Source organism: Suillus subalutaceus (assembly GCF_016647625.1).
Source record: "Suillus subalutaceus strain FC151 chromosome Unknown DFJ58scaffold_3, whole genome shotgun sequence".
Taxonomy (NCBI): domain Eukaryota; kingdom Fungi; phylum Basidiomycota; class Agaricomycetes; order Boletales; family Suillaceae; genus Suillus; species Suillus subalutaceus.
Window position 1 is genome coordinate 595,206 of NW_024540252.1, and position 25,283 is coordinate 620,488.

Consider the following 25,283-nt stretch of genomic DNA (forward strand, 5'->3'; position numbering starts at 1 on the left):
GACGACTCAACCACCGTGCCTGTTGCAAGAATGAGTACATTGTCGGATTGTCCCTTCCACTGAGGGTGTCCCACCTTTGTTGATCCAACACAAGACCAACTTCAGCAGCTCCAGGATATTGCATCCTCAAACTCAGGGCGTTGTCTCCAGGCCTCTGGACATCAGCCCCCAGTGATCCGGACTGTTTGAAAGTCACGACGCCTTCTCGGGGCAGACATCTCCTTGACCACATTCGGTATTGTTGCAATCTGCCGCCAAAGCTATACCGCCAGGTTTGTGGAGAAAGATGGAACGTGGCTGGTATCAGTGATTGGGAATTCAGGGAGGTTTTTCGCCTACTGAGAGACACAATAATGTATGTCTTGCGCACCAGAAGCCTGAGAGTACGGGTATCGGCGGAACGGGGAGACAGTTTTACACTGTGTTGGTTCCATGTTAACGAGGATAGTAGAGTGAAGTCGTGTCAGGAATTTCACTTTCGGCCCTCGCGAGGGTAATGTCAGAATCACATGTATTTCCGCCTCCTACTGTATGGTAATGTAGATGCTACCCTATAGTAGGGGGTCGATGCTGTGCATCGCTACGGTGTACGGGTCGGTGTTGGCTGGGGCACCAACAGAAGAGGGGTGGAAATCATGGTGGTTGGTATCAGTGATTGTAAAAGTTCTGGATAGTTTCCCGTGTATTGAGAGACATAGTAAAATGTACGACTTGCGTACGAAATGTGTGTCGAGCATTGACGAGTCAGTGATGACGAGCGCGTTGGAGGAGTTGGCTGGGTAGAGGCGGATGTACGATCTGAGGTGCAATTTAGCACATGATGATACATTAGCCAGACAGTGAAAACGAACGAGGATCAAAATTGTGAATGATGGAATGCGACTCGTGATCACAAATGAGGCTTGAGCGCTTCCGCTGCACAATACATGCTGTATGCTGTGAAGTGAACACGAGGATGATGCATACAAAGCATACAAACTCAGACTTCCAGTGCACTCTTGACCTATAGACCCATTGTGTCTTGGTGTCAAGACGTCAATACCTGCTAAGAAACGTATCATGGTAAGTGATGGTTTTGGACTGTGTTGGATGAAAGCTAAGACGGAGCTGTGCGTAGTATTTTATCGTGTCTTCATCCATTGTTGTGACGCAGGAGACATCAACGATAAAGCCCAGCCAGAAATTTGAAGGATACAACAGTTGGGTCAAGGGCGTCATATATCTGCCAGGCGGACAACGGACAACGAGACGGCTCGCTGCGGGTATGAAACTTGAAGAGTGGGAAACAGATAGGAGAGGACTGGCAGGACGGGGATAACGAACATGATATTTTGGAAACCCGTGTAGGTGGTGGGTGTGGAGATTGTGCTTGTCTTTCTAGACTCCTTGATCCTCTGGCTCGTCATATGCCAATAGCACAATCATGCCTTGACCTCCCTCGATCTGCCTCTTGTCGGTTTTCACTGGTGCTTGAGGACGGACAGCAGCGACGGTCCATGCATTACAGGATGAAGAAATGTAGCACAGCCACTTCTAATTGACACGTTAAAGCCGCAGTACTGTAACTTACTCGCGGAGGGGCATGTATGACTTATCTTCGTCACCGTCGATCACAGTGAGCTCCACTCTCAAGAGGCCAACTTCCCGCTTCGAACATCTAGTCAATAATCAAAACGACGAGGAGATACCTGCAAGTTGGTCTGGGATGTGGGGTACCCGGTCAACTTCCGCTGCAATGGCGAAGCCCAATAATGGCAGGGCTGCACGTGGGATTCATGGCAGGTCGTTCAGCGCTTCTCCAGCGTCTGCCCCTCCTTCATGGGCACTCCAGCACCCGCTCGCTATGTCTACTAGTACTAATCAGAAATATTCAACACCTGTTGTGCGGTGGCCGTCGTCGTTGTCTGCCAGAGACATACCATCCAGTTCAATGTCGACCCCAGATGACTCACCATCGTCGTCACGTCCGCCATCTCCGGGACTGTCGTTACTAAACGAGGCGTTGAGTGACAGCATCCTTCCGACAGTGCCCCCACGTGCACGACTGCCTCCATGTTTTTCGCCTGCTCGCCTGCTCAGTCGACCACCTCCATTACTCAGTAATCTCCTATCTACTTTCCCGTCAGCATCTGTGACTTCCATTCCTCCACACTTTCAAAATGGGCTCCCCTTATCTTCTACAGATCCTGCAGCTCACATTAATGAGCCATGTATATCGCTAAACCACTCCCTACCTGCTCGTTCGTCCATCGACACACTGCGTTCGATCCATGCATCTACCGCACCGCAGATTGCGCTTCCTCCTATTCCAAGTAAATGGTGGTTCCAGAGTGATTCAGACTCGGGGATTAAGGACAACGTGGGCAAGCTCCTCAACGAGGAAGATCAGGCTTCGTCGCTGAATAAAATCCATCAGAAGTGTATGTTTGTAGTCCACTCTTTGGCCTTGGCTAACCGCTTGCGTGTAGATCGTTCACCAAAAGCTCCCGTTGTGTTCTGCCATGGACTTCTTGGTTTTGATACCGTGACCGTTGGACCTTCCCTTGCACCCTTACAGGTTGCGCATTGGCGTGGTATCAAGGAAGCATTGGAGGCAAATGGTTGTGAAGTTCTTATCACGCGAGTACCTGCAACCAGTTCTCCTGTAGAACGTGCAAAAGTTCTCGAGAAGAAGATCTCAGAAGTCTATCCTGGCCGAGCTATCCATCTCATAGGACACAGCATGGTAAGCTGAGCACTGAGGCAGAAGGTCACCCTCATTGATACATTGCAGGGCGGCCTCGATTGCCGTTACCCTCACAACGCACCTCACTCAACGCAAGTTTTCCGTGATAAGCATCACTACAATCGCCACACCACATCGTGGCTCCTCCTTCGCGGACCACTTCATGTCGCTCGCCTCGCAGCATCTTCCATCCGTCCTTGCGCTGCTCGAGCTTCTGCCAAACGGTGGAGGTGATGGAAAGGCATTCGAATGTCTTACTCTAGAAAGCATGCGTCGGTTCAACGAGGAGACACCTGACATTGAGGGTGTGCGCTATTTTAGCTGGGGTGCATGTTATGAACCAGGGCTTATTGATACGTGGAAATGGCCGCATAGTGTCATCTTGGAGAAGGAGGGTCCGAACGATGGGCTGGTTAGCGTCGAATCAGCCAAGTGGGTAAGTGTGCAGGATGACTCCTTGGTGTGTGTGCCTCGCTGAATACGCATGCAGGGCACATATCTCGGTACCCTTTCTCCCGTGAACCACCTAGACCTTGTTGGATGGACGAACGCTGCGCGATATACGTGGGCCTCGATTTGGGGGAAGGAGATTCCGTTCAAGCCTGCTTCATTCTACCTTGGTGTTGCAGACTTGCTGGCCGGAGTAGAGGAGAATGAGGGAGAGGAGGATGCGCTAGAGAATGGCATGGTTGAAGGTCACCAGGAGAGAATGCAGCAAAACCTCTTGGGTAGCAGTCCTTCTCCCAGGTCGATGCCAAGCCCGCTGCTGAGAATGCACCCTGCACTTGGAGAGATGGTATCAAAAGCGCAAGAAGAATCAATGTCCGTACCCCAGCGCCCTCCCCATCCAGCAGAAGCATCGAGATTCCCGACATCCCCAGAAACACCTCCATCAACGAAGCAGAGATCTTTACCCTCTACACCTCCTCACGAGGAGACCCCACCTACATCACCTAGAAAATCGTCAACCCCGCCTGCAGCACATACGCGAGAACGAGACTAGACCACTTTGCATTGTGCCATACCCGTAAATACAATATTAAGTATCTGTCGCATTACTAGTTGTATCGTATTCTAATTGCTTACTACTGAGATTTAGCATTGATTAGTATCTCTCACGGAATAAAACACATTTCATCCGATGTGAGATAATGGAGTAGGACAAATTAATACCATGACCGGGAGATGGACCGGAGAAACAGGGGATCATGATCATGAGACAGGCATTCAAGGCCCAACAAGCGCGTATTATTCTTGTCTGTTTCGCCAGCTCGCACACTCAATAGTTTTGATCTTCCTATCGTGAATCTCAACACTAACCTATAGCTCGCTGACATGTCGCTCGAAAAACTTTCATCGAACAAGCACTACGAGGGGACGCTCGCAAAGTACAAATTTAGAGTACGTTGTTTGGCAGTGGCGGCAACGCCGCAGCCACGCTGATAATGAGGCTAATAGTCCGCTGATCTGGGGGATACCTATACCCAATTCAATCTCTTCCTCCCCGCCAACGCGGCTCAGGGCAAGGTCCCTGTTCTTGTCTATCTTGCAGGACTGACCTGCACGGAGGATAATGGGTACGTGTTAAACGCCCATTCGTTGACCCCGCAAACTCACACGAAACAGGGCTCAAAAAGGCGGTTTCATGCGCGATGCGGCAGCTCAAGGCATCGCTCTGCTCTTCCCTGACACCTCCCCGCGTGGCGCAGGAATCGATGGTGAAGATGTAGATTGGGATTTTGGCAGTGGTGGGTAATCTCTAACTTGAAGTTCTTACCCACTAACAGCGGACGCGGTGGATAGGTGCTGGGTTTTACCTGAACGCAACGAATCCCAAGTGGTCGAAGCATTATAATATGCTCAGCCATGTTACTCAAGAGCTCCCTCAGGTGCTCGAAAAAGCAGGCTTGCCTCTCGTCTGTCCCGGCGTCTCTTATCTTCTCCTGTTCTTTCCCTGACGACAACATTCACAGGACTTCACACGCCAGTCAATATTTGGACACTCGATGGGCGGACACGGGGCGCTGACCGTGTACCTTGCGTCACTATTATCGGGGACGAAGCAATATCGTAGCGCATCTGCGTTTTCACCCATCTGCGAGCCATCCGAGGTGCCGTGGGGGACGAAGGCATTCTCTGGGTATCTTGCGGGCGGTGTTGCGGAGGGGAAAGACCGTTATGATGCAACAGCGATGATCGGGAAGGTGAAGGGAGCGGTGAATATACTTGTGGATTATGTGCGTCAAATTTTTGTTTATTCTTTGGCTCTTATTAGAATGGGCTTAACAGGGCACCGCGGATAATTTCCTATACCAACTGCACCCGGACAAGTTCCTTGAGGCTGCGCGTGTGGCTGGGCATGATGAGGTACAGGTACGGGTAAGGAAGCAGGAAGGGTACGATCACAGCTACTACTTCGTGCGTCTCTGCTTTTAGATGATGGAATGATGTACTGACAATGGAATATACAGATATCGACATTTGCATCAGACCATATTCACTGTAAGTTCTTGTCAGGTTTCTGGAATGTGTCAATACTGATACGGAGGGTTGTAGTCCATGCCAACTTCCTGAAAGCGTAATGAGAAGGAGGATAAATAAAGTCAGAAGCTGATGTTTGTACAAATGGAGATATGATAGCTGGGCGTTAGTCTTGCAATGGACGGCTTCAGTGAGACCTATCTGATGGGTGCCGAAGACGGCCGAGTGTGGGGAAAAAGTGAGACGGTTTCCCGTTGGATTCCCGAAGGAAGAGAGAGCTCAGCCGCACTGCAGTGGTCGTTGCGAAGGAGACCGGAGATTGTTAAAGTGATGTTGAGATTTTATTACCTCTAGTGGTAGTAGGTTAAAGACTACCTCAGGATTGAAAGCAAATAGTTGTATACAACTACGGTCACACCGACCGAGCACAGTAAGGCTCTACTAGTACAGTACTGCTTATACCACCTATCAAATTCCTGTTCTCTACAACGACAACAAATTGTCATAGCCTTCATCCTTTTCACATACTCACTCTTAATTCTTCAAACAAAATTTATTAGCCAACCATACCGTCCATCCTAGTAAACAGAGCACGAAGAATGTCATTCTTCTCAAGGAAGAAGCAGCCTAGTGCAAGTCAGCTTGCTGCTTCATCCGTAACAGTAGCTCAGACTCCAAGCCAAGCTCTTGCCCAGCTGGCTGCAAAGGACAATACTCCTCAACTTCAACACCTACGCGATAATGATTCGTGAGTCCTTCATATTCAACTTTTATTCTCCAACAGTCGTTCATCATTTTCTTCATCCTACTTCAGTTCAAATACCACGAATGGCCCTGTAGCAGCCCTCGCTCAACGTCAACAAGCTCGCGGAACCAGCCCCATCATAACCCAACAACAGTCCCAGTCACAGCAGCAACCACCGCCCCAAACTTCCCAGCAGCCTCAACAACGGCCAGCTTACCCCTGGTCTGCACGGCGCTTACTCCTTCCGCCCCCGCTCGTAATCCCAAAGCCTGGCGTCGCCGCGCCAAATTCACCTTCACCTTCACCATTCCCTCGCTATGGCCATGCACTTCCCGCGACAGCCACTGCTTCGGGAGACTTGTATCTTTTTGGTGGTCTCGTTCGCGAAACCGCCCGCAATGATTTATACCTTTTCTCTACTCGCGATCTTTCCGCGACTCTCGTGCAGACAGGCGGAGAAATACCCTCGCCACGAGTCGGTCATGCTAGTGCAATCGTTAGCAGCGTTCTCATCATATGGGGAGGCGACACAAAAACAGATCCCTCCTCTGATCAGTCAGAAAAACAAGACGATGGCTTGTATCTTCTGAATCTCGGTGCGTTCATCCTAATTGTTCAGAGAAACCATACTTCATGTATACCCCAGTTTCACGAGAGTGGACCCGGGTAGCTATGCACGGTCCTGCACCTGCTGGACGCTATGGTCATGCTGTTACTATGGTCGGCACCAAATTTTTCGTCTTCGGAGGTCAGGTAGATGGCGAGTTCCTGAATGACCTCTGGTCATTTGATCTCAATACTCGTAAGTCCCGTTCAATTTAAGCTTATTTTCCTAAACCTTATGTTATGCTATGCTTCTAGTACGGACAACAACAGCTTGGGAGCTGTGTCAACCCGTCGGAGCCGCCCGTCCTGCCCAACGCACAGGACATGCCTGTGTAACATACCAGGATCGTATCATCGTGTATGTTCGTCATTCATTCAATACTGGTTTGTATTCACGTTTCACAGGTTCGGAGGAACAGATGGCCAATACCATTACAATGATACGTGGTCGTATGATACTAATACCAGGACATGGTCGGAACTGCAATGTATTGGATTTATTCCCTCACCCCGGGAAGGCCACGCAGCCGCTGTAGTCGACGACGTCATCTATATATTTGGTGGCCGGGGTGTAGACGGCAAGGACCTTGGCGACTTGGCAGCTTTCAAAATGTCAAGTACGTGATTTGATGAATGATAGGCGTGTTCTAAGCTTATCGCGTACAGACCAGCGGTGGTACATGTTCCAAAATATGGGTCCAGCGCCTAGCGGCCGTTCGGGACATGCTATGGCGTCCATGGGAACTAGAGTTTTTGTTCTTGGCGGAGAGTCTTTCACGCCAACCAAGGGCGACGACCATGGAATTATTAATGTTCTTGACACCAGTACGTGACTGCACTTCTCCACCAACGTTATTGCTAACGGATTGCCCAGAGCACATCAAATACCCTGATTCAAGCAAAGGACCCCCGGCCAACAAGAATGATCGAAAATCATCTGCAACACCTACGCCTCCGCCAGGACCACCCGCACCAGGAAGCACTGTGCCTAATGGTATCCGTGCCATGTCCCCGACAGGTGCTCCTCAAGACGTAGACGACCTCCGCCGGGCTATATCTCCGCCAGGAACTCGGCCTGGAACTCGTACACCGAATGGTGCCCCTGCGCAGTCATCTCCCAACACCAAAGGTAAAGCACCGACGCGCCCTCGAAGAGATGATGGGGACATGTTTGGAACAGATGATGGGAACGGGACAGACACCGGTGCTACCATCGAGTCTATCACTACATCCCGAGATCATGCACCATCTCCAGACCAGACCCGAGCACGGAGTCCCAACTCCTTCAGTGTTGTCACCCGCGCGATGTCCCCCACATCTCAGAGTGGATCCGATCCCTATGGCAACGTACAGCCACCCAACGTGGCGAGCGTGACGATGAGCAGTCTGGCTGCCCGAAGTCCATCACCCGTTGTGGATCGTAGCAGGCCACCTCTTGATGCTTTCTATCAGCCATCAGGTGGTTCTCCCGGTGCGAACGAGAACGGAAACGGAAACGGGCATGCCCAGGGGAAATTCGGTTCAACGGGGAATGTGACAGCTGATCTGATTCGGGATTACAAGGTCAAAGAGATGGAGGTCGAAACGTTGCGGAGGCGAGAGGCTTGGATGAAGACAGCGCTTTTGAAGGCATCCCGGTCGGGCTTTATTCAACTTGGCGAAGAAGCATTGGAAGTCGAGGATATTGACTTCCAAGATGATACCAGTGAGGAACAAAGGAAACTTGCTGACATGGTCATGAATTTTAGACACTTCAAGACCCAGATGCAGGTGTGTTTTCTCCTTTCAAGAACACCTGAAACGTTCTAATGGAGACGCAGACCACCCTGGCCAATCAGGCCCGCGAGGCTTCTGAGCGCATTGCGGATGCCGAGCGCGTGAAGTCCGCTGCGATCCAGGAAGCTGCATACTACCGTGCGAAGCTCACTGCCTACGAAGCATCTACACCTGGCGAGGTCTCGCAAATAGAGCGAGAGCGTATTGCTGAGCTTGAACGTCATCTTGCCACTCTCCTAGCGGAACAGACTGCACAGAAGAAGACAACAGAGGAGCTGAGCGACTCGCTCGCCTTGCAGACTACGCTTCTTGAGCAGGCTGAGGCACGGTCCTCCGACGCCAGCAACCGTGCTGATGCCCTGGAGGAGACACACCATCGTGTTGTTCGTGAACACTCTGAAATTCGTGACCGTTGCGTGGAAGTCGAGGCCGCGCTTCGAGATCACTCCGATCGACTTATTGGCCAGACTTCGGTGCTTGAGCAAAAGGACGCTGAGATCTCCCAGGTCAAGAGACAGGTTGAAGAGTTGAGCCAACTCCGGGATCAGCATATCCGCGCTCTCGATCAAGCCCGTACGGCACTACAAGCCATTTCCTCCCGCTCTGAAGAGGATCAACGCGCTCGTGATCATATCACTCAGCTAGAGGCAGACATTGCAGAATTACGCGGTGACCTAGAGACTCGCACATCCGAAGTGGAACAAGCGAGGATCAGACTTGCAGAGGTTGAGAACGCGTGGGCCAAGTCTCGTGAAGAAGCTGATGCAATCCGTGCACTCACCACTGGCAGTCTTGGCGAACTTCTCGATTCGCATCGTGACCTCAAGGCGGACGAAGATCGATTGACGAGAGGACATGCGGAGAAAATGGAGGCTATGGAGGTGGAAGCTGCTTCTCTACGGAAGATGCTGAAGGAGGTCACTCAGCAGCTGGAGGAAGTGCAAAGGGACCTCTCAGAGGAACGGCGCAGGGTACGGCAGACGGAATCCGAGCAAACATTCCTACGATCACAAATCGTGGGCCTCCGAGCGCAATTATCCAGCTCTGTTTTGGAGCAGGGTCGTCTGCGCAAAGATCTTGCAGAAAAAGATAATGATCTGCGGGGTGCGTTGAAGGAGACGGCTGATACCAATATCCGCCTGGCAATGCTCCGGAACTATCTTTCAGAAAATGGCATCATCCCAGATTCGGATGAACCTTCTTCAAATTCGGGAAGCGCTTCGCGACTGGCAGACCTGGAGAAACAGTTGGAAGAACGCTCCTTGATGTACGAGCGCTCAGAGCGGGAACTCAACGGAGCTCTTCGAAGGAAGCGCGAACTTGAGGCTCAGTTGAGTGCGATGTCACAACAACAAGATCGATCGAGGTCTATGCAGAGTCCTGTGAACCAAGGTGACTCAGAAGCTGACGCACGCGCTCTTGAAGCTGAACGGAAACTCGAGGAGACGGAACGAAGCTATAAGGCGCGAATGCGCCAGATGGAAGAGGACTATCAGCTTGCTGTGCATTATGTGAAGTGAGCCTTTTCACGAGTACTTGTGCATCTCTTGGGTCTAATCGTCCATCGCAGAGGAACTGAAAAATGATGCGAAGGATGAAAGATGAGGTTACGAGGACGAAGACTGCCTATGCTAGTCTGCAAGCGGAACTGGATACTGTTCGAGGACGATCCAGTACTGAACCGCGACGTGGTGTCAACGGTCGCAGCACTCCTTCAGACGACAATCACGAGCACCTTCGCGGCCAGTTGATTGATGCACAGAAGCAAAGTCAGCGTTTAATCAATGACAACAAAGATCTCCGTCAAAGAATGGAGACACTGGAGAAAGATCTCGACATCATGAAGGATAACTTTGTCATCTCTCAGCGAGAGTTTGACGAACGCCAGACTCGTGTGGAGGAGCTAGAGTTGGAGATTGAGAGAATGAATGCTACTCTCGCTGTATATCGCGAAGGAAGTGGCGCCAGTTTACTGGAACAGCTCACCGTCGAAAACACCAACCTCAAAAGGGAAAACGAACAGCTTTCGCATAAAATTCACCTTCTCCTGGAAGTCGATCAGCCTCTCAAACGACCATCCAGCATGACGAGCTCCGAGAATTTCGAGCACCTGTCGAATGAACTGGACGATTGGCAGCGACAAATGGCTAGCTCGTTTGGCGCCCGGCGACCGCTAAGTGATTTCGAATCTCCCTCTCATTTAGTAGGACATGAGCGAACCCGGTCGCGATCGTAACACTTGTTTTTTGTGACATGTTATTTTTTTGCTTTGCACATATAGTTATACCCTTATTACCTTGATTGCTGACCGCCGCTCATGCTCACATTCGTTTCGTTTCGTACTTCTACGTCCCTCCGTTGCTTCCTCGTTCGACGTCAATTATTCTCCATATATATTGTGACATGCATCAACATTTGCGACATCTCGAGTCCGACTCATTGTGAATCGGATGCAGCTTTTTGTGTCCACTCGACTGCCTTCTGCTTGACAGCCGATGCACCTTCCTCGTCACCAATCTTACGCTCTAGTTCAAGCCACTTCTTGAAAAATGACCTTTACGCGACATTAACGCATGCAATTCCACTAAGTAGTAGGACACGTACTTCGCCTTATGGCTAGTCATTTTAATGGCAAACACACGATTGAAGATGTTCCTGCGCGCTGTTAGTGAGGGCACTTTTGGGGGCAGTGTGCTTACCTTAACGATTGGATATCACCTTGCCCTGCCTCCATATCCATATAAATCGACCACAGGTCCCAGCGCTTCGGATGAGAGTCTGCGATCCCTTCAAATATAGTCTTGCCTCGTTCCGCATCGCCGAGTTTGTATTCGAGCTGAGCGAATTTTGATATTGTCTTCAAGTCTATACATCTAATTCAGGTCTGAATACGAGAATGTCACCAAACGACTTACGCTTGCGCTTTTCCAAGCTTTGCAGTGAACGCGGTAGCAGTTTGCGTGCCTGCTCCAAGTTTTGGCGGCGCAAATAATGCTCGCAAAATAGAGTCCACACTTTCGAACTGTAGCCGAACTTTTTACAGGTCCGCTTATACTGATCCTCTGCTTTCTGCGTGCCTCGTAATTAGTACAGTAGTGAAGCCGAGGTAGCAAACTTGCCTCGTGCTTCTCGCTCTGATCTAAGATGGCCGCCAGGCGGAGATGGACGGTCTTGGAGTCATTATGTCGGGCAGCATCCTTGAAGACAGCCTCCAGTGACTCATCGGTGCCATAGACATTCTCGACGTTCAGTAAAGCAATCCAAACATTGAGCCGCTCTTCCTCCTCCCTGAAACTGATGGTCTGAATCGCTCGTCGGCCAGTCTCCCGTGCTTTATCGATTTCGGATAGTTGGAGGAGGAAAGACATGTACTGCACCCACAGGTAGGATGAATTTGGGGAGCCCAGGAGCAGCCGCTCAAAGTCGGCATTTGACTCTGGAAGCTTCGAGTGCATGTCAGCAGTGAGATCCTGCTCAATCTCTTTCTTCTTGCGTCTTTTCTTCTTTTTGCTTGACTCGTCCTCTTCGCTGCCTTCGTCGGAAGAAGAAGCAGATTCAGCATCAGACCTAGCGTCACCGGAGAACCAAGAAAACCCTTCAACTTTCAAAGGCGCAGCTTGTTTGGGAGTGGGGGATCTTGGCGTCGACTGCGACTGGGTGTGCACAGCCTTCACTTGTGGCAATGGACTGCTACGTTTGCTAGTCAGTGCCTTTGAAGGGATGGGTTCGTGAGTATGAGATGGGCGCAGTGACGGGACAGCTGGTGTTTTGTGGACCGCCACTACATCCTCTGCGACAGCACTCGATATAATGTCACTAGTATTGGTCCTGGCAGCTTTTGATGATGACGCCTGACGAATGCTTGCGACAACTCGTGGTGGATTCAGATCAACAGTTAGAATTCGTACTTTGACGACTCTGCCCGCGGCAAACATGTCCTTCAGTTTGCTTGAATAGTCACTGTGAAGCAAAATGTCAATCAAAAGCAGAGCTAACGGTGGAATTGAACAAACCTTGCTTCTCGAGACGGCACAAATGCTTTGAGATCGTTGTAGAATCGGACAATCAAGCCTTTGTCCACAACTCGGTACACTACTGCGTCTGTGATCATTCCGACCTTCGCCTCCTCGATAGAGGTCAGGACTGGCAGAGTAGATTCAATCAACGTCTTTTTAGCCGTCAACTCAACTCTCATGCGTTCGGGGTCGACGGCAAGAACCTGCAAATTTCCTTAGCATGTATCACATCTAATGATTATGATCGCGTACTCGGCATTTTATGCTGCCTCCGGCCTTGAACCTTTTTGACGGATGCTTGAGCGGTATATCTGCGTAGTGATTTGGCCATATGATGCCGTCCGCATTACAAGAGATCGACACGAATAGGGCGGAATCAGTAAGGCGTTTTACAGTGCCTTTCAGGACCTCTCCGACTCGTATATCACCTGCCTGAAGGAACCTTTGATCTAAAATTGAAGGTCGGAGGGAGAGCTGCAGTAATCCGTCCAACGGATGATAGCCTATGACACGCGCTCTATGGATGGTGTTCAATCTCCATGGACCCGAGGAGGAAGAGAGCGTCGGAACATGACCATCAGATGTGTGAGATATCTATCAAGGAAGTGGAGTTAGTATAAGACAATAAAATGATGTAAAAACCTTACATGAATGAACCCATCAAGGTGGGGCTGTACTTCAACGACGAGTCCTCGTTCCGGCTCTACGCGTTGCACAGTAACAGCATCCAAGATCGTGCCAACAGGATACGCCGAGTGAATGGGAGCATCATCATTGGAAAGTTTCTCCTTCAGGTTGACAATGTGATCCAAGAGCGACACAGAAAACTTCGGCGGCGAACTTCCGGCAATTTCGTACAGTATTCGGACCTTCACTTTCTGCCCTATCTTGAATGCTTTGGCAGGGTTAGTAGGCACGTTAAACTCGTCAGCCGTTGCGTCAAAAAAGCCAAGTATCTGTAAATTGATACCGCTTGGTGAAATCGCCGTGATCAATGCTTGACCTAGTATTCCAGGCAATACGGAGGTGACATTACTGACTTCTGTGATCTGTGAATTGGAACATGAGTGAGGGACATCACAAATCGTGATCAGCAAGACTGACTGAAGATGACTGTATGCCTCGAGGATCGACCGAAACTGTGCATATTCTCTCGTTGCTGGACATCTTCACGACAACGGTATCGAGCAATTGGCCAACATGAAGCTTTGAACCATCAGAACCACCCTTTTTGGCTTCTTTAAAGGATAGGAAACCAGAGGAGCCCAGTACGCCGATGTCAAGAATGTAACCATGATCTTCTACACTTTGCACAGCCGCTGAGAGTGTCTATGCAAGGCTTAATCGTGATAAAATGTGATCTGAGACATTGCTCACAAAGCCAGGTTTGAGATCTGTTTTAAGAACTCCAGAGTTTACTGTCTTGGGTACAAGACTCAACTCAATGCGACGACTAGCTTTAGCGGCTTCATCCCTTAATTTTCCGAGGGCAGAAACGTCTGTAGACCCTGATGCGTGCACATTGGTTACAATTGCACGAACGTATTGTCCCACATGAAAGAGTTGGAACAAATCGGGCACCTCCGTCTGAGAATCGGATTCCCCGTCGTCAACGGATTCGGTATCTGAAGGCTCTTCTTGTTCATGCATTGATTCGAGACGATTAGTCAACTGAGATGTAACTTGTGTGATGGGGACGTGACCCATGAGTTGGTTCGGTAGGGATATAATGAGAGCCAGTGGTTGTATTGATGCGATTTGACCAAGCAATTTCATACCCGGAACGATGCGCTGCAAATATGTGACTGAGCCCCTGCTCCCCAGCTTCACGATATAAAAGCTACCTTGTAATTGAGATGCTCGATGCGAATTACATCTTTCTTCGGTGTAACACTCACTTTGCTTTTGGCGTCGGATCTATTCTTCTTTTTTTGAGACTTCCCAGACGCCTATAAAAAATTCTACTGAGTCGAATTTGTAGTAAGACGGCAGAACTCACAGCAAATAGCTCCTCGTTTGCTTCTTGCGTCGCTTCAGCTCGGATAGCTTTAACCTCTGCAGCTGTTAGGCTAGTTCCACCTCCTCGTGGAAAATCAACCTCCTCGTTCATGAGATTTGATATGAGTTGAACAGGTTTTTCCGGCACGTCTGTTAGCCTATCTTTCACAAGTTTACTCTTTTTGACATTGCGGGATGAGTTATCCTCTAGAGCACGTTTCTGGCCCGCCATGCTCTTGATAAATGCCCGGATTGGTGGATGTCAACACCGTAGCACACTGGATCTGACCGTCCGACACGTAATGGAGGGGAAGCCTGAGGATGCCTTACAGCTTGCGAGTTTTGGTGTGGGTTGCCCGTTACTTACTTTTGAGCGACTCCGAGAAATTACAAGCAGCTGATTATGTCAGCACTTGCATTTCTTCCATCGACCTCATCGTACTCGCAAACTTATGGGTGAGTCTCTCTCTTTGTTCTTAATGATATTCCTCGATCATCGATATTTCTAGATTTTCAAGTAAGTCATATGTTCTGGTGTGATCTGAGAATCCAATTTCACCTTGCTCCAGAACCGTGTCGGCTCCAAGTTTGGTGGAGGTGGTGTCGCTGGGGCTTCGGAGACCAACGTGGACAGGCGTGAACGTTTGCGCAAACTTGCGCTTGAGACGATTGACCTTGCCAAAGTACGCTCTTATTTTGCCTGCATTCCAATGATAACTTGATGTGTCGTTTAGGATCCTTATATCTTAAGGAATCACTTGGGTGGCCTCGAATGTCGTCTCTGTCTGACGCTTCACACCAACGAAGGTTCATACTTGGCTCACACTCAGGGAAAGAAGCATCAGACCAATCTTGCTCGTCGTGCTGCTCGCGATGCCAAGGACACGCAGTTGATGATTGCTCCAACTCAAAGCAATGTACAACGCAAAGTATTCCTCAAAATAGGACGCCCAGGATACCGAGTGACAAAAGTGCGGGACAAAGATACTGGCAAAGAAGGTATGATGGTCCAGGTCCACCTTCCTCAGATCAAAGCAGACGTCATCCCTCGCCGACGATTTATGAGCGCTTGGGAGCAAAAGAGGGAGCCTCCGAACAAGGCATACCAGTATCTAATCGTAGGTGCGATTACTTCCCAAGTTACACGTTGCTTATTGGATGCTAGGTGGCTGCTGAACCGTACGAGACAATTGCTTTCCGCATTCCTGCGCGCGAGATAGAAGACGAAGCTGACGATGCCGGATATTGGAACTGGTCATATTGGGATCCTGATACGAAACAGTATAGCTTCCAGTTCATGTTCCGTTTGACTTATTAATGCTACCTGCCGCTCACACAATGTTCTTTCCATTTCGTATCTGTACTCCTGAATTATGGGATCATTTTTGCTGCGCTTGGTGTGGTTTATGTCATGCATGCCAAGGTGCAGTGCCACGGCATGTCCCTACAAGCCCTGACCCCTTTCCAGTGGATCCAAAGCATCTTCCTCGTTATTCACTGTAAAAAAGATGTATTCATCTATCCCTCGCTCTCGCATCCTTCCCGTGACCTTTCTTCGAACTACAGTTGCTCAGCCTAGGACTCTGATGGGATGACCTCTGCAATTTCAAAACATGTCGAGCCGTCCAGACAGCATGTATCTCTCTCCGTCACTACCCCTGATGACAAAATTTGTGTCGACAATCGGGTATTCTTTGAGGAGCCACTGGGGCTGCCAGTTCATGACAGTTTTGGCTGGCCTCAGCTCGAGTTCAACGAGGCAATTGGCCCAGATGACCGCTATATTATCTGCAGAAAGCTCGGGTGGAGCATATATTCAAGTACTTGGCTTGCCCGTGACAGAATGTAAAGTCAAAATTCAGATTTTCAAACAACTTAGAGTGACCAAAGTTGATAGAAATTGAATGCATTTGTTGCTATCAAGATACTCACTGGTGCAGCAACTGTTGTGGCCCGGCCACAACATGCTTGGGAGCTTCAGACCTTGTATCGGATCTTGTCCCCACCAAATGCCCACTGTCTTCGAATCCTGTCTCACTTCACACTTCCTGGCAAAGGCAGTTCAGGGGATCACATCTGCTTAGTTACACAGATCCTAGGCGGAAGTTTGATTGGACTGTTCAGAGCTTACAATGGCCCAACCCTCCCTCTCCCCCTTACCAAACGCATTCTTCTACACACACTACGTGGAGTTGCTCATGCACATAGCCGTGGTGTGGTCCACACTGATTTATCCTTTGAGGCCATCTTTTTGGATAATTGCATGTCCAATTCTGATATCGATGACCTACTCGAGTCTGACCCATCTCGCCGATATCCTCCAGAGGAATCTTATGATGGAAGAATGCAGGCTGCAGTGTCACAGCCACTTCCAGTACCTACTCTGCAGGAGGCAATGCAGAGGACATTCATCTTGGCAAATTCCGCCGTTGTAAGTGAATTCCAATGTTTCTACTTACTTCTGCTGACTCAGAGTTGCTTCAGCCCTCCCTATTGGTGCAAGCATTGATGAGATCCATTCATGGGATAATCTTCGCCCGCCTGAAAATTTCATAAGAGGACCCTGGGACAAACCTGTGGACATATGGTCATTTGGATGTTTGGTGTGTACTTCTCTCTGCTCTGTTGCTATGTCCTGCCAAACAAATGTTTCTCAGATCTTCGAACTTGTCACTGATCTACCTTTATTTAATTTCGAACCCTGGCCACCCCTCAACCTCGATGAGCCAAATTATATCTTATGGCAGATGATGTCTTACACAGGCGAAAGGTTTCTCCCAGAGCAACTTAATGATAGCCAACGAGCTATTGTGTTTTTTGATGGCGAGACATGTAGGTGTCACTTCTCAGATCCTCATGAGTTGTGCATTGTTTGATTCCTCACACGCAGGTCGTTTCCGACGTTCAGATCCACCACTCTGCCAGGATTACATTGAGCGGTGCATTAGACGCTGCAAAAATGTAGTAGAGGAGGAAGACATCATATCTACAGCAGCTATGATACGGTGGTGTTTGCGTCTGGATCCCGCAAATAGGCCCAGTGCTGCAGAATTGCTCACTGATCCGTGGTTTGCAGGGGTCGACCCTGTTTAAGACCATGCCAAAATCCATAAACAAGTATATTTCGTCAGTTAGGAATTCTTAGTGGCTTCTGAATCAGTGACTGGGAGGGAAATAATTGGTGCAGAATCAAGATCCATGATATTGTGAGAGCTGGAAGTTCGTTTAAACTTCGAGGCTCGAGCTCATGTATCGATTCACTCGGGCAAAATAATACCAAATTGAATTTGTGACTCTCACGCCCTCGACCAGTTTGTAGTACATACCAGCAAGCACGTCTCATTGTCATGAATCATGGACAGCAGGCAATTGCGTCAGTATACAGAAGCTATGTTCGTGAGATTGGACGGTTACCCCACGTTTACCTTCGGTGAGGTCCATCCCCGGATCAGTGTGAGCATTACTAATAGCCCGTAGTCGGGTTTTCCGTCTGAAGGCAGAGGATGACTGTCGCGCTGCGCTGCTGAATAAATGTGATGATCGCAGGACCGGGAAGCTCAAGAGAGTTTTAAAGGCGAGGCTACTTTTGTCAAGCACCGATTTTCGTCTTATTTCTGGTTAGACCATACAACAAGTCCGTGCAGCAAATAATGGCAGCCACCAGTCCTTTAACCGTATCCTGGACCTTGCCTACGGACGGGTAGGTAAACTAAGGTGGGAATTGATGGAGGTGATGAGTTCAAGTGCCCGTTTGCGTTGCTCATGATCACCTGATGACATTCCGGTAGCCCTTACTGTCTGACCCAAATGCACCACTTCCTCCGCCAATCATCCCCGGCAAGGAATCCTCGCGCCCTCCCGTATACTCCCAAGAGCTTACCGCACTTCTCACTTCGGGTCTGGCCCGCAGGAAAAGACCTTTGGTACCTGGCGACCTCAGTTTCCCACCAATACTTCCCCAACGTGCAGACCCTAATTCATCTGATGCCCAGATACTGGGTCCTTTCAGTAAACGCCGGGAAGTAAACGCTCGCTGGAAATACTTCAGACAAGAGTGGAAGAAAGTGCTTCCACCTCTCCAGATTTCCGTTTCGCCTTCTCGAGAAGTCGGCGACGAAGGCAGCGACCTGGGTACTTTGACTGCTGTCCGGAAAATTGGCTTTGACGGTACCACTGTCCTCGAGGAGCTGGTTCAATTAACAACAAAGCCGAAGAATGCATCTGGTGCTTTCCTTCCAAGACGATGGTTGCGCAGGAGATACCAGGAGTTGCTGGGAAGGCTCCCCATCCTTACATTCATCTCAGTGTGCGAAGACATGAAAACCAAGAAGTCTGGCGGCTTCTCGGTGTCATTGGCACCGAATGCGCTCAAGGCACGTAATCAAGGGAGACCATTACCCTGCGCGACGGACGACGATGTAGCGTGGAATCAAAAGTATCCGGCGAGCAGGTAAGGCACTAGTCGGAGGCCGTGATCGTCAGGAGGCAATCCATTCAAGTGGTCAGAAAACTTTCAGTGGCTATCACCCACAAGGTACTAGTTATAAATATACAAACATGACTAGATGTCCAAAGTCTGATTAAACCTCAACTGATGTCCGCGGAACTCTCCAGCTCCAAACCGTGTAGGTCAATAAGATACATGCTGTAATTGTGGTCCGCGGCTTTAGCGACTCCAGCTTCACCGATGGACTGATCCACCCCACACTGAAGATCGAGTATGGTCTTATACTCATCGAAGGTGAAATTCTGGTGTTGACGAATACTGTCGAGTAAACCCTGGTTCGACTCATAAGCAGTTTGTCATATACAAGCAAAGAAGGAAGCGTACCTGGGGTGTCAGGAAGAAGAGTGAATAATAACTCTTCGCGCGCTCAAACTCAACATGCTGCTGGTCGTCGCCGATAGTCCGTACGCTCTGCTGCAGTGCCAGAGTGTTTCGTATGATCTTCCTGATACCAAAACCATTCGCCATACGCAAATATCGAGCATTGGAAATAAGGAGATGTTCCATTAAATGTTCAAGTCCGGCAAAGACAAATCTGTGAGAGGTGAGAGAATTGCTTATGTGAGGCGAGAGGCAGATACTCACTCGTGCTCCTCCTTGAGCATCGCTGCTGACACAAACTCGTTACAATTGCTGATTTCGGTGTTAAGATCCACGATGTATGGGTCAGGCTCGCCAGCTTCATGGTCGATATTGTAATTACCCTGCAGTCAATTAATAGGATGACAAGTACATGCAATTCAACACCAACAAGTCGCATAGCTGCATCCAGATAGTACATTGTTCGGCAGCGAATGTCGATCCTAATGGTATGCAGAATGATCTCGGCCAGTTGGGAGTACGTCTTAAGCAAGGCACCGAACCGCCTAGAAATCTATATGAGCACGATGACCAACGTCATGATCAGCACACCCACATTGCCATTTCTCGTGACAGAGGAAGGCTAAGCTGTTCGTCATAAGTACTCCGCGAGAAAAAAGTAGGGATTGCCGAGGGAGTGAACGGCGTCACGCCATTGGCGGACTCCAGTGCCGCAGGTGTAGTCGGCGAGAGTGTACCGTCTGGAGATGACTTCAGTGCGTTCAACTCCTCTGTGAACCATGCCTATAGATCAATTGAATTAATGCGAGAAATTCATACATCCTGTGCAACTGACCACACTGCGGTAAAGACCACACAGACTCGCCAAGTTGCGGGTTGAAGAAACCAAGTCATGTTTGACTATCTGAGCTTGACCGAGGTAATTCAGCTCTAGATGTGTTTCCTGTCGACTAAGCTGACACCTGATCACATTATTAGAATGCTGCAGAACAATCGTCAGTTCCACGAGCATCTAGAGTGCGCGAAACGCACGGGTGTTGCGAAGAGCTCTGTTAAGCACGGGATTAATTCCGATTTTTGTGCCCACTGAGCTGCCAACACCAGATGTGATGTGTCAGGGATGTTAGTTATCGAAGAAACCAAATCTTGGAACTTGTCACTACAGCGCTGATAGAACTGAATGATTACGCCAACAATCAGGCGAGAATAACTTTCCCGATGGAACGGAGTAGTACGAAGCATTGCGCATAACGAGTTTATCAGTGCCATTAGTTGTGTAGTTGCCTGGATAACCGTGCATCAATGATTGATATTATAGCACCTGCAAAAGCACGAACTCTGAATATTGGTTTTGGACTAAATCTGGTCGACATCTGATCGTATTGGAAAGCATCAGGACCTAGTTGAACTGTGAGTAAGATAAGGTGACATGAACGAGATCAACTAACTTGTCACTGCGTGATGGAAAAGTTCAGAGATGCGCTCTTCCAACTGTGGCAGATAAACCTTGAGGACAAAATCATCTAGTACGCCACTCGCAGAGCGAACACTTTCCACCCCATCGGGGAGGATTTCCGTCACACGGTTCAAGAAAGCAAGGGTGGGCTGGAAAAGTACGCTGACATGGAAAGCATCCGGCTTGATCAGCAAACGGTGATGCTGCCCAACACCTAATAGACGGTCGTCTGTGCCGACTGTCGACAGTGTCGCCTGGACAGCACTGTCGGAAGAATTTTGCACAAGACCGGGCATGGTATCTCGAAGGACCCGAGTCAGCTCGTCCTCGTGATGTCGGAGGACTTTGCCCGTGGACTTCATGTCAGTATCCGCAAATCGGAATATGGACTGCAAGTAAATGATTAGTGTGAGAAATGCAACAATATTCTGCACTGACCTTTTGTTTGTCTCTCGTGAACCGACCTTCTCGTAGGACCTCATTGATAGACGATATCGGATTTCGCCCCGCCACTGAGCCTTGTTCTTCGTCGGTCAAATAGTCACGCAAGAGCGCCCGAACCTGTACCCCACTTGGTATGTTGATTATAAAATCACTGCGCTACACACCTCAGCTTGTACTGGTAGCCATACATCGGTGAGCGGAAACAAAGCTCCCGGTTTCGCACCGGATGAGTCCTTGAAGTCTTTCCGCTGAGGAAATACAGGTCAGCATGAAGCTTTTTTGAAAAATAAAACGTAGCATACCGATCCTATACGATTAGCAACCTCACAAACTACCCTTAATCCCTGGGTTACTGCATCAAGCTTGGAATAAACAGTCCAAAAGAAGTCCTTCAGTGTTTCCTGATCAACTTGCTTCGTGGAAGACTCCAGTGCTGCAAGGCGTAAGGAAAAGGTCCGGAGGATAATACCTTTTGCTGGCATCAAAGGAACAACACCATCTGGAGTGATGCCGACAGAATCGTTGGCAACGAAGATATACCCACCCTCTGACCGTCTTCCTAGGCTGGCTGCGCCGAACAGAGAAACTCTTTTAGACTCTTCCGTTCTTTCCTCAACTTCGTCCAAGGTACACTCGACCAACGAGTATATCTCGCCTTGCAAACGCTGTGCGACAATATCGAGCGCACTCCCAAGCTTTCCCAGGACTGCGAGGGACTCCAGTAGAGTTTCGATGTAGGCGAAGGAGTTACCTTCCGGGTTTGCATCAAGTTGAGGTGTCTGAGAAGCCGGAGTTGCAAGCGCAACAAGATTAAGATTCGACGAGAAAGACGGAGCGGATGGAAGAGACGAAGAAGACAAATCCTGAACAGACATATTGCTGCGAAAGTTCGATTCACTGAGATCATGGGGAGGGTCGTTTGGTCGGAGTGCAAGAGAGTTGAGAAAGCGAGATAATCGGGAAGATACAAGTTTCGGTGAAGACGATTCAGGGGAAGAATATGCAATACCATTCGGAGACGGTTGTCCACTCAATTCGTTCTCAAATTCAACCTTAGGAACTTCGAAGACATGTTAAGGCGAGAGTTGTACAAATTGGCATGACTTACAAGCTGTCTGATTCGGCTTAAAGGCAGCCCACCGCGACTCGCACCAGAAGGATTTGAGATAAAGATGGTTGTGAAGTTCGTCGATCAATATTTCTCGTAGAGCCTGCTAAGTCATAAGATGTTACGTGCTGCTGAGCAATTAACAAACGCACATTTTCCTGACTAATCAGATAACTTCGCAGATCTGAAACTGCCCCAATCTCTTGCATGTCGGGTTTGTTGATCAACTTAAGGCTCCGCACAAGGAGAACTGATGCTTGAAGCAACCTTTTCTCCGACATCAGAGTCTCGAGTACGTCGGGCACCGATTTCAGATGCTCGCTTTACATATGAATAATCAGTAGATGGACCAATTGACATATTAAAAGAAACTGACATCTGATCCAATAAACGCATCATTTCTTCTAACACCTGTCCCCTTGACCACAGTTGAACAAGGTCAGCGCGCTTATTTCCCAAAGCCTCCTTCGCTTCCATAAGAGCTGTCTTCGACTGTTTTATTTGCGTCTGGGCAAGTCCAAGGTGATTGAGAAGAGCAGCATGATGTGGAAGTGCGTCCGCAAACGCCTTGTGGTGTTCTGAGCACAAACATCATTAAATAAGGACGCGAGTGCAGAGCTCGGGGCTTACTGTCTACTGATCCTTTTAACGCATGCGAAAGCATTACCTTGGTTTGTCGAAAAGACTCGATGCCTTTGCCTGTCGAAGAGTCATCGAGTAGTGACAAAGCCAAGTCAACATTGTTAAACTGCGACGATTGCAAGATCATTTCGCTCAGCTACTGGTTGACAGTAGAATCTACGCCTTACATCAGGGTCAATGACAAACTCCCATTCGTCCTTGATCTGGTCCAGCACAGCTACAACGCGATGTTAGCACACAATTAGATAATTAAAACACGAAGCTAGGCAGGTTGCGATGATCAGATTCCTCACCATCGATATCTCCTGCTTTAGCCTTCCCGGTTGCTTTCCGGTATGGTATTCGCTCGCGGATGCGCTCTTGCTTCCTCATCTCCTTCTCCTTCTCCCTCTGTTTTTCTTGTTCGTATGCTATATCTTCGCTACCATTTGCCATCGCACGTTTACGAGCTCCAGCTTCCCTGAAGGCAGCCAAGACAGAAGCCAGTGCAGGGGTTGTCGGGGAAATCTCATCTTGAGCGCTGGATCGCGGAATGTCCACCTGGGGCCTGTTATTTGCAGTTATTATATTTCCGTTATGGTATTGCGGCACAGCTGACGAATCTGAGCGCGTTGTGCTGGAACTATCTCTACGGTCCCTTGCCGCGTAATCTTCGAGTTGCGTTGCTCGAGAAGAAGTGGAAGCCCGCTCGGAATGCTCAGATATCTGGCGCGGTCTCAATTCTGACCTTTGTGGGCGGAGGGGACCCTTGGGTGATGAAAAACCTTGGCCCTTGGGTGAGGAGGAGGTAAGTGTGTTGTTACTGGGGGCTGCCTGGCGTGATGGCGGGCGAGCGATCTGCAACGGTCTGGTAGTTGAATAAGAACCGTTTGAGTTGTTCAGTGAGGGAGCGCCTATCGGTTCGACAGGAAAGGTCGGTATTCGAGACATCTGAGTTGTGTGACCGCGAGCCAGAAGTGACTTGTTCACCAAATACGGCTCAAGCTATCTGGTAAGTAGTCTACTTCCGTTTTCAGACTAGCCTCAGGCCATACCGTCACCCGTGGTAATTTGTAAACAACCACTGCTATATTCAAGTTGGCTTAGAATATACTCAAACGTTACGAACTTTCACAGACTCGCAGTGGCGATTCAGAACCCCAGGATGACTGGCGATTCCAGGACCAGTTTACCCCCATTTCTAGAATCTCTGGCACTAGATTTCAGCGTTCCATATATAAATGCTCGTTTTCCTGCCAGTGAAGGTATACCACCTGTACATGTGCACTGGTGGCCTTGCAAACGATTGGGTGTGTCACCTTCCACAATTCTACTCTTTATACCAGGTAGGTTCACCATAGCACCTCATCCGAGTTTATTTTGAATGGCTACAGGAAATCCTGGGGTCATTGACTTCTATCATCCATTTCTCACCGCAATACACAAACAAGACAGGTCTGGGACACTGGCGATACTGTCGCATTCACATATTGGACACGACCCTGCTGTCGAGGATATTGCGCCAGCAAGTCGTGCTTCATCTAACCATGCGTTGCCGTTTCAGGTCCAAAACTCTCTTCGAATTTTCGATGCTTTGAGCACATATTTTAGCGTCGATACGCGTACTGTGATCGCTGGCCACAGCGTTGGTTCATGGGTAGCTCTGCAGGTACCGTCTCTGAAGTGTCCCACAGTGCTGCCTCTCCAACGTTCTTTGAAAGGTCTTGAAACTGCGATCCGCTGCCATTTCGGGAGTTTTCTTCCTTTTCCCGACTATCACCAACATTGCTTGTACACCGAATGGTCGACTGTTGTCGGTTGGTAGTCGAGTTTTGGTAGTAGTCATGCTCATGATTCCTGTTCTTCCAGCGATTGTTTCGGCCTCCGTTTCCGCGCATTGTATCACAGGTTGCCCAGGCATTGCGTCTTATGCCACTAACCATATTTTGTCGGTTGTTTCCACAATACCCGATACCCCAAGTCCGTGTTCTTCAGTCGTTCCTACTGTCTCCTTCGTCAATCTTTGCTGCGATGACGATGGCACACGATGAAATGCTCAGCATCAGAGAACTGGATGTTGCTACCTTGGAAACATTTCAACACCAGATTTGGTTTTACTTTGCAGAGAACGACGACTGGGTTGACAAAGGAAGAGAAACGATTCTCCAGGTCTTCAGGCCAGAACCCGGCACTGTGAAAGTCGTACATGGGCACCGCAATATCCCGCATGCGTTCTGTATCAGTGTGTCCTTGTATGTAATGTTCTGTACTATCTTGATACTGATTGTGATTGATAGACCATGGTGAAGAACTTGCAGCGGAGTGCTATAAGTGGCTCGTTTCTGGGGGATTCGTGTGACATTAGATGCACTATCATGTTTGCCCTTAACCACGAACTATATATCGCGCCATTTATCCTGCCATTATGCAGCTCTCTTCCATTTTTCTGTCATTGATAATTTAATGCGTATTGGGGGCA

General features: G+C 49.1%; 9 protein-coding genes across 9 annotated transcripts; 7 read left to right on the forward strand and 2 right to left on the reverse strand.

Moving 5' to 3' along the window:
* Window positions 1–1,582: 1,582 nt before the first annotated feature.
* On the forward strand, window positions 1,583–3,728 carry DFJ58DRAFT_721383 (uncharacterized protein; the record flags this gene model as incomplete). Its single annotated transcript, XM_041384801.1, has 5 exons — window positions 1,583–2,420; window positions 2,469–2,659; window positions 2,715–2,725; window positions 2,774–3,161; window positions 3,216–3,728. The coding sequence occupies 5 exons, from the start codon at window positions 1,583–1,585 to the stop codon at window positions 3,726–3,728; spliced, it is 1,941 nt and encodes a 646-aa protein (XP_041250625.1).
* Window positions 3,729–3,839: 111 nt separating this feature from the next.
* Window positions 3,840–5,556, forward strand: DFJ58DRAFT_259016 (carbohydrate esterase family 1 protein). The gene is made up of 8 exons (XM_041379518.1): window positions 3,840–4,126; window positions 4,184–4,302; window positions 4,352–4,473; window positions 4,529–4,641; window positions 4,699–4,962; window positions 5,015–5,143; window positions 5,197–5,227; window positions 5,282–5,556. The coding sequence occupies exons 1-8, from the start codon at window positions 4,061–4,063 to the stop codon at window positions 5,305–5,307; spliced, it is 870 nt and encodes a 289-aa protein (XP_041250626.1). The 5' UTR covers window positions 3,840–4,060; the 3' UTR covers window positions 5,308–5,556.
* Window positions 5,557–5,805: 249 nt separating this feature from the next.
* On the forward strand, window positions 5,806–10,993 carry DFJ58DRAFT_873064 (uncharacterized protein; the record flags this gene model as incomplete). The annotated part of the gene is made up of 9 exons (XM_041394359.1): window positions 5,806–5,954; window positions 6,021–6,547; window positions 6,598–6,753; window positions 6,813–6,915; window positions 6,963–7,174; window positions 7,224–7,382; window positions 7,432–8,327; window positions 8,378–9,849; window positions 9,927–10,993. 9 exons carry the CDS (start codon window positions 5,806–5,808, stop codon window positions 10,567–10,569), a joined length of 4,317 nt encoding a protein of 1,438 aa, XP_041250627.1. The 3' UTR covers window positions 10,570–10,993.
* DFJ58DRAFT_258944 (uncharacterized protein) lies at window positions 10,595–14,735 on the reverse strand. Its single transcript, XM_041379517.1, has 12 exons — window positions 14,349–14,735; window positions 14,194–14,298; window positions 13,727–14,140; window positions 13,454–13,678; window positions 12,997–13,398; window positions 12,602–12,943; window positions 12,347–12,552; window positions 11,453–12,293; window positions 11,249–11,402; window positions 11,033–11,198; window positions 10,938–10,988; window positions 10,595–10,887 (listed from the first exon to the last, which is right to left on the reverse strand). Exons 1-12 carry the CDS (start codon window positions 14,577–14,579, stop codon window positions 10,770–10,772), a joined length of 3,255 nt encoding a protein of 1,084 aa, XP_041250628.1. The 5' UTR covers window positions 14,580–14,735; the 3' UTR covers window positions 10,595–10,769.
* A 6-nt stretch (window positions 14,736–14,741) lies between these two features.
* DFJ58DRAFT_756895 (uncharacterized protein) lies at window positions 14,742–15,933 on the forward strand. Its single transcript, XM_041388153.1, has 5 exons — window positions 14,742–14,803; window positions 14,857–14,864; window positions 14,917–15,030; window positions 15,082–15,465; window positions 15,513–15,933. Exons 1-5 carry the CDS (start codon window positions 14,800–14,802, stop codon window positions 15,663–15,665), a joined length of 663 nt encoding a protein of 220 aa, XP_041250629.1. The 5' UTR covers window positions 14,742–14,799; the 3' UTR covers window positions 15,666–15,933.
* A 323-nt stretch (window positions 15,934–16,256) lies between these two features.
* Window positions 16,257–17,440, forward strand: DFJ58DRAFT_650026 (kinase-like protein; the record flags this gene model as incomplete). Its single annotated transcript, XM_041381553.1, has 4 exons — window positions 16,257–16,782; window positions 16,832–16,950; window positions 17,005–17,179; window positions 17,238–17,440. Coding segments are annotated over 4 exons (1,023 nt in total), but the record flags the coding sequence as incomplete, so codon positions are not given.
* Window positions 17,441–17,642: 202 nt separating this feature from the next.
* DFJ58DRAFT_675490 (uncharacterized protein) lies at window positions 17,643–18,682 on the forward strand (the record flags this gene model as incomplete). Its single annotated transcript, XM_041383100.1, has 4 exons — window positions 17,643–17,777; window positions 17,825–17,921; window positions 17,970–18,077; window positions 18,136–18,682. Coding segments are annotated over exons 1-4 (834 nt in total), but the record flags the coding sequence as incomplete, so codon positions are not given.
* A 115-nt stretch (window positions 18,683–18,797) lies between these two features.
* On the reverse strand, window positions 18,798–23,809 carry DFJ58DRAFT_756903 (Sec8 exocyst complex component-specific domain-containing protein). Its single transcript, XM_041388154.1, has 18 exons — window positions 23,119–23,809; window positions 22,993–23,042; window positions 22,814–22,931; window positions 22,560–22,761; window positions 22,336–22,504; window positions 22,184–22,286; window positions 21,378–22,135; window positions 21,240–21,323; window positions 21,070–21,192; window positions 20,624–21,020; window positions 20,513–20,574; window positions 20,208–20,459; window positions 20,011–20,157; window positions 19,771–19,958; window positions 19,606–19,720; window positions 19,440–19,558; window positions 19,179–19,389; window positions 18,798–19,126 (listed from the first exon to the last, which is right to left on the reverse strand). The coding sequence occupies exons 1-18, from the start codon at window positions 23,753–23,755 to the stop codon at window positions 18,935–18,937; spliced, it is 3,927 nt and encodes a 1,308-aa protein (XP_041250632.1). The 5' UTR covers window positions 23,756–23,809; the 3' UTR covers window positions 18,798–18,934.
* Window positions 23,810–23,845: 36 nt separating this feature from the next.
* Window positions 23,846–25,281, forward strand: DFJ58DRAFT_756908 (uncharacterized protein). Its single transcript, XM_041388155.1, has 5 exons — window positions 23,846–24,150; window positions 24,199–24,473; window positions 24,526–24,621; window positions 24,674–25,046; window positions 25,102–25,281. The coding sequence occupies exons 1-5, from the start codon at window positions 23,970–23,972 to the stop codon at window positions 25,161–25,163; spliced, it is 987 nt and encodes a 328-aa protein (XP_041250633.1). The 5' UTR covers window positions 23,846–23,969; the 3' UTR covers window positions 25,164–25,281.
* The last annotated feature ends 2 nt before the right edge of the window (window positions 25,282–25,283 follow it).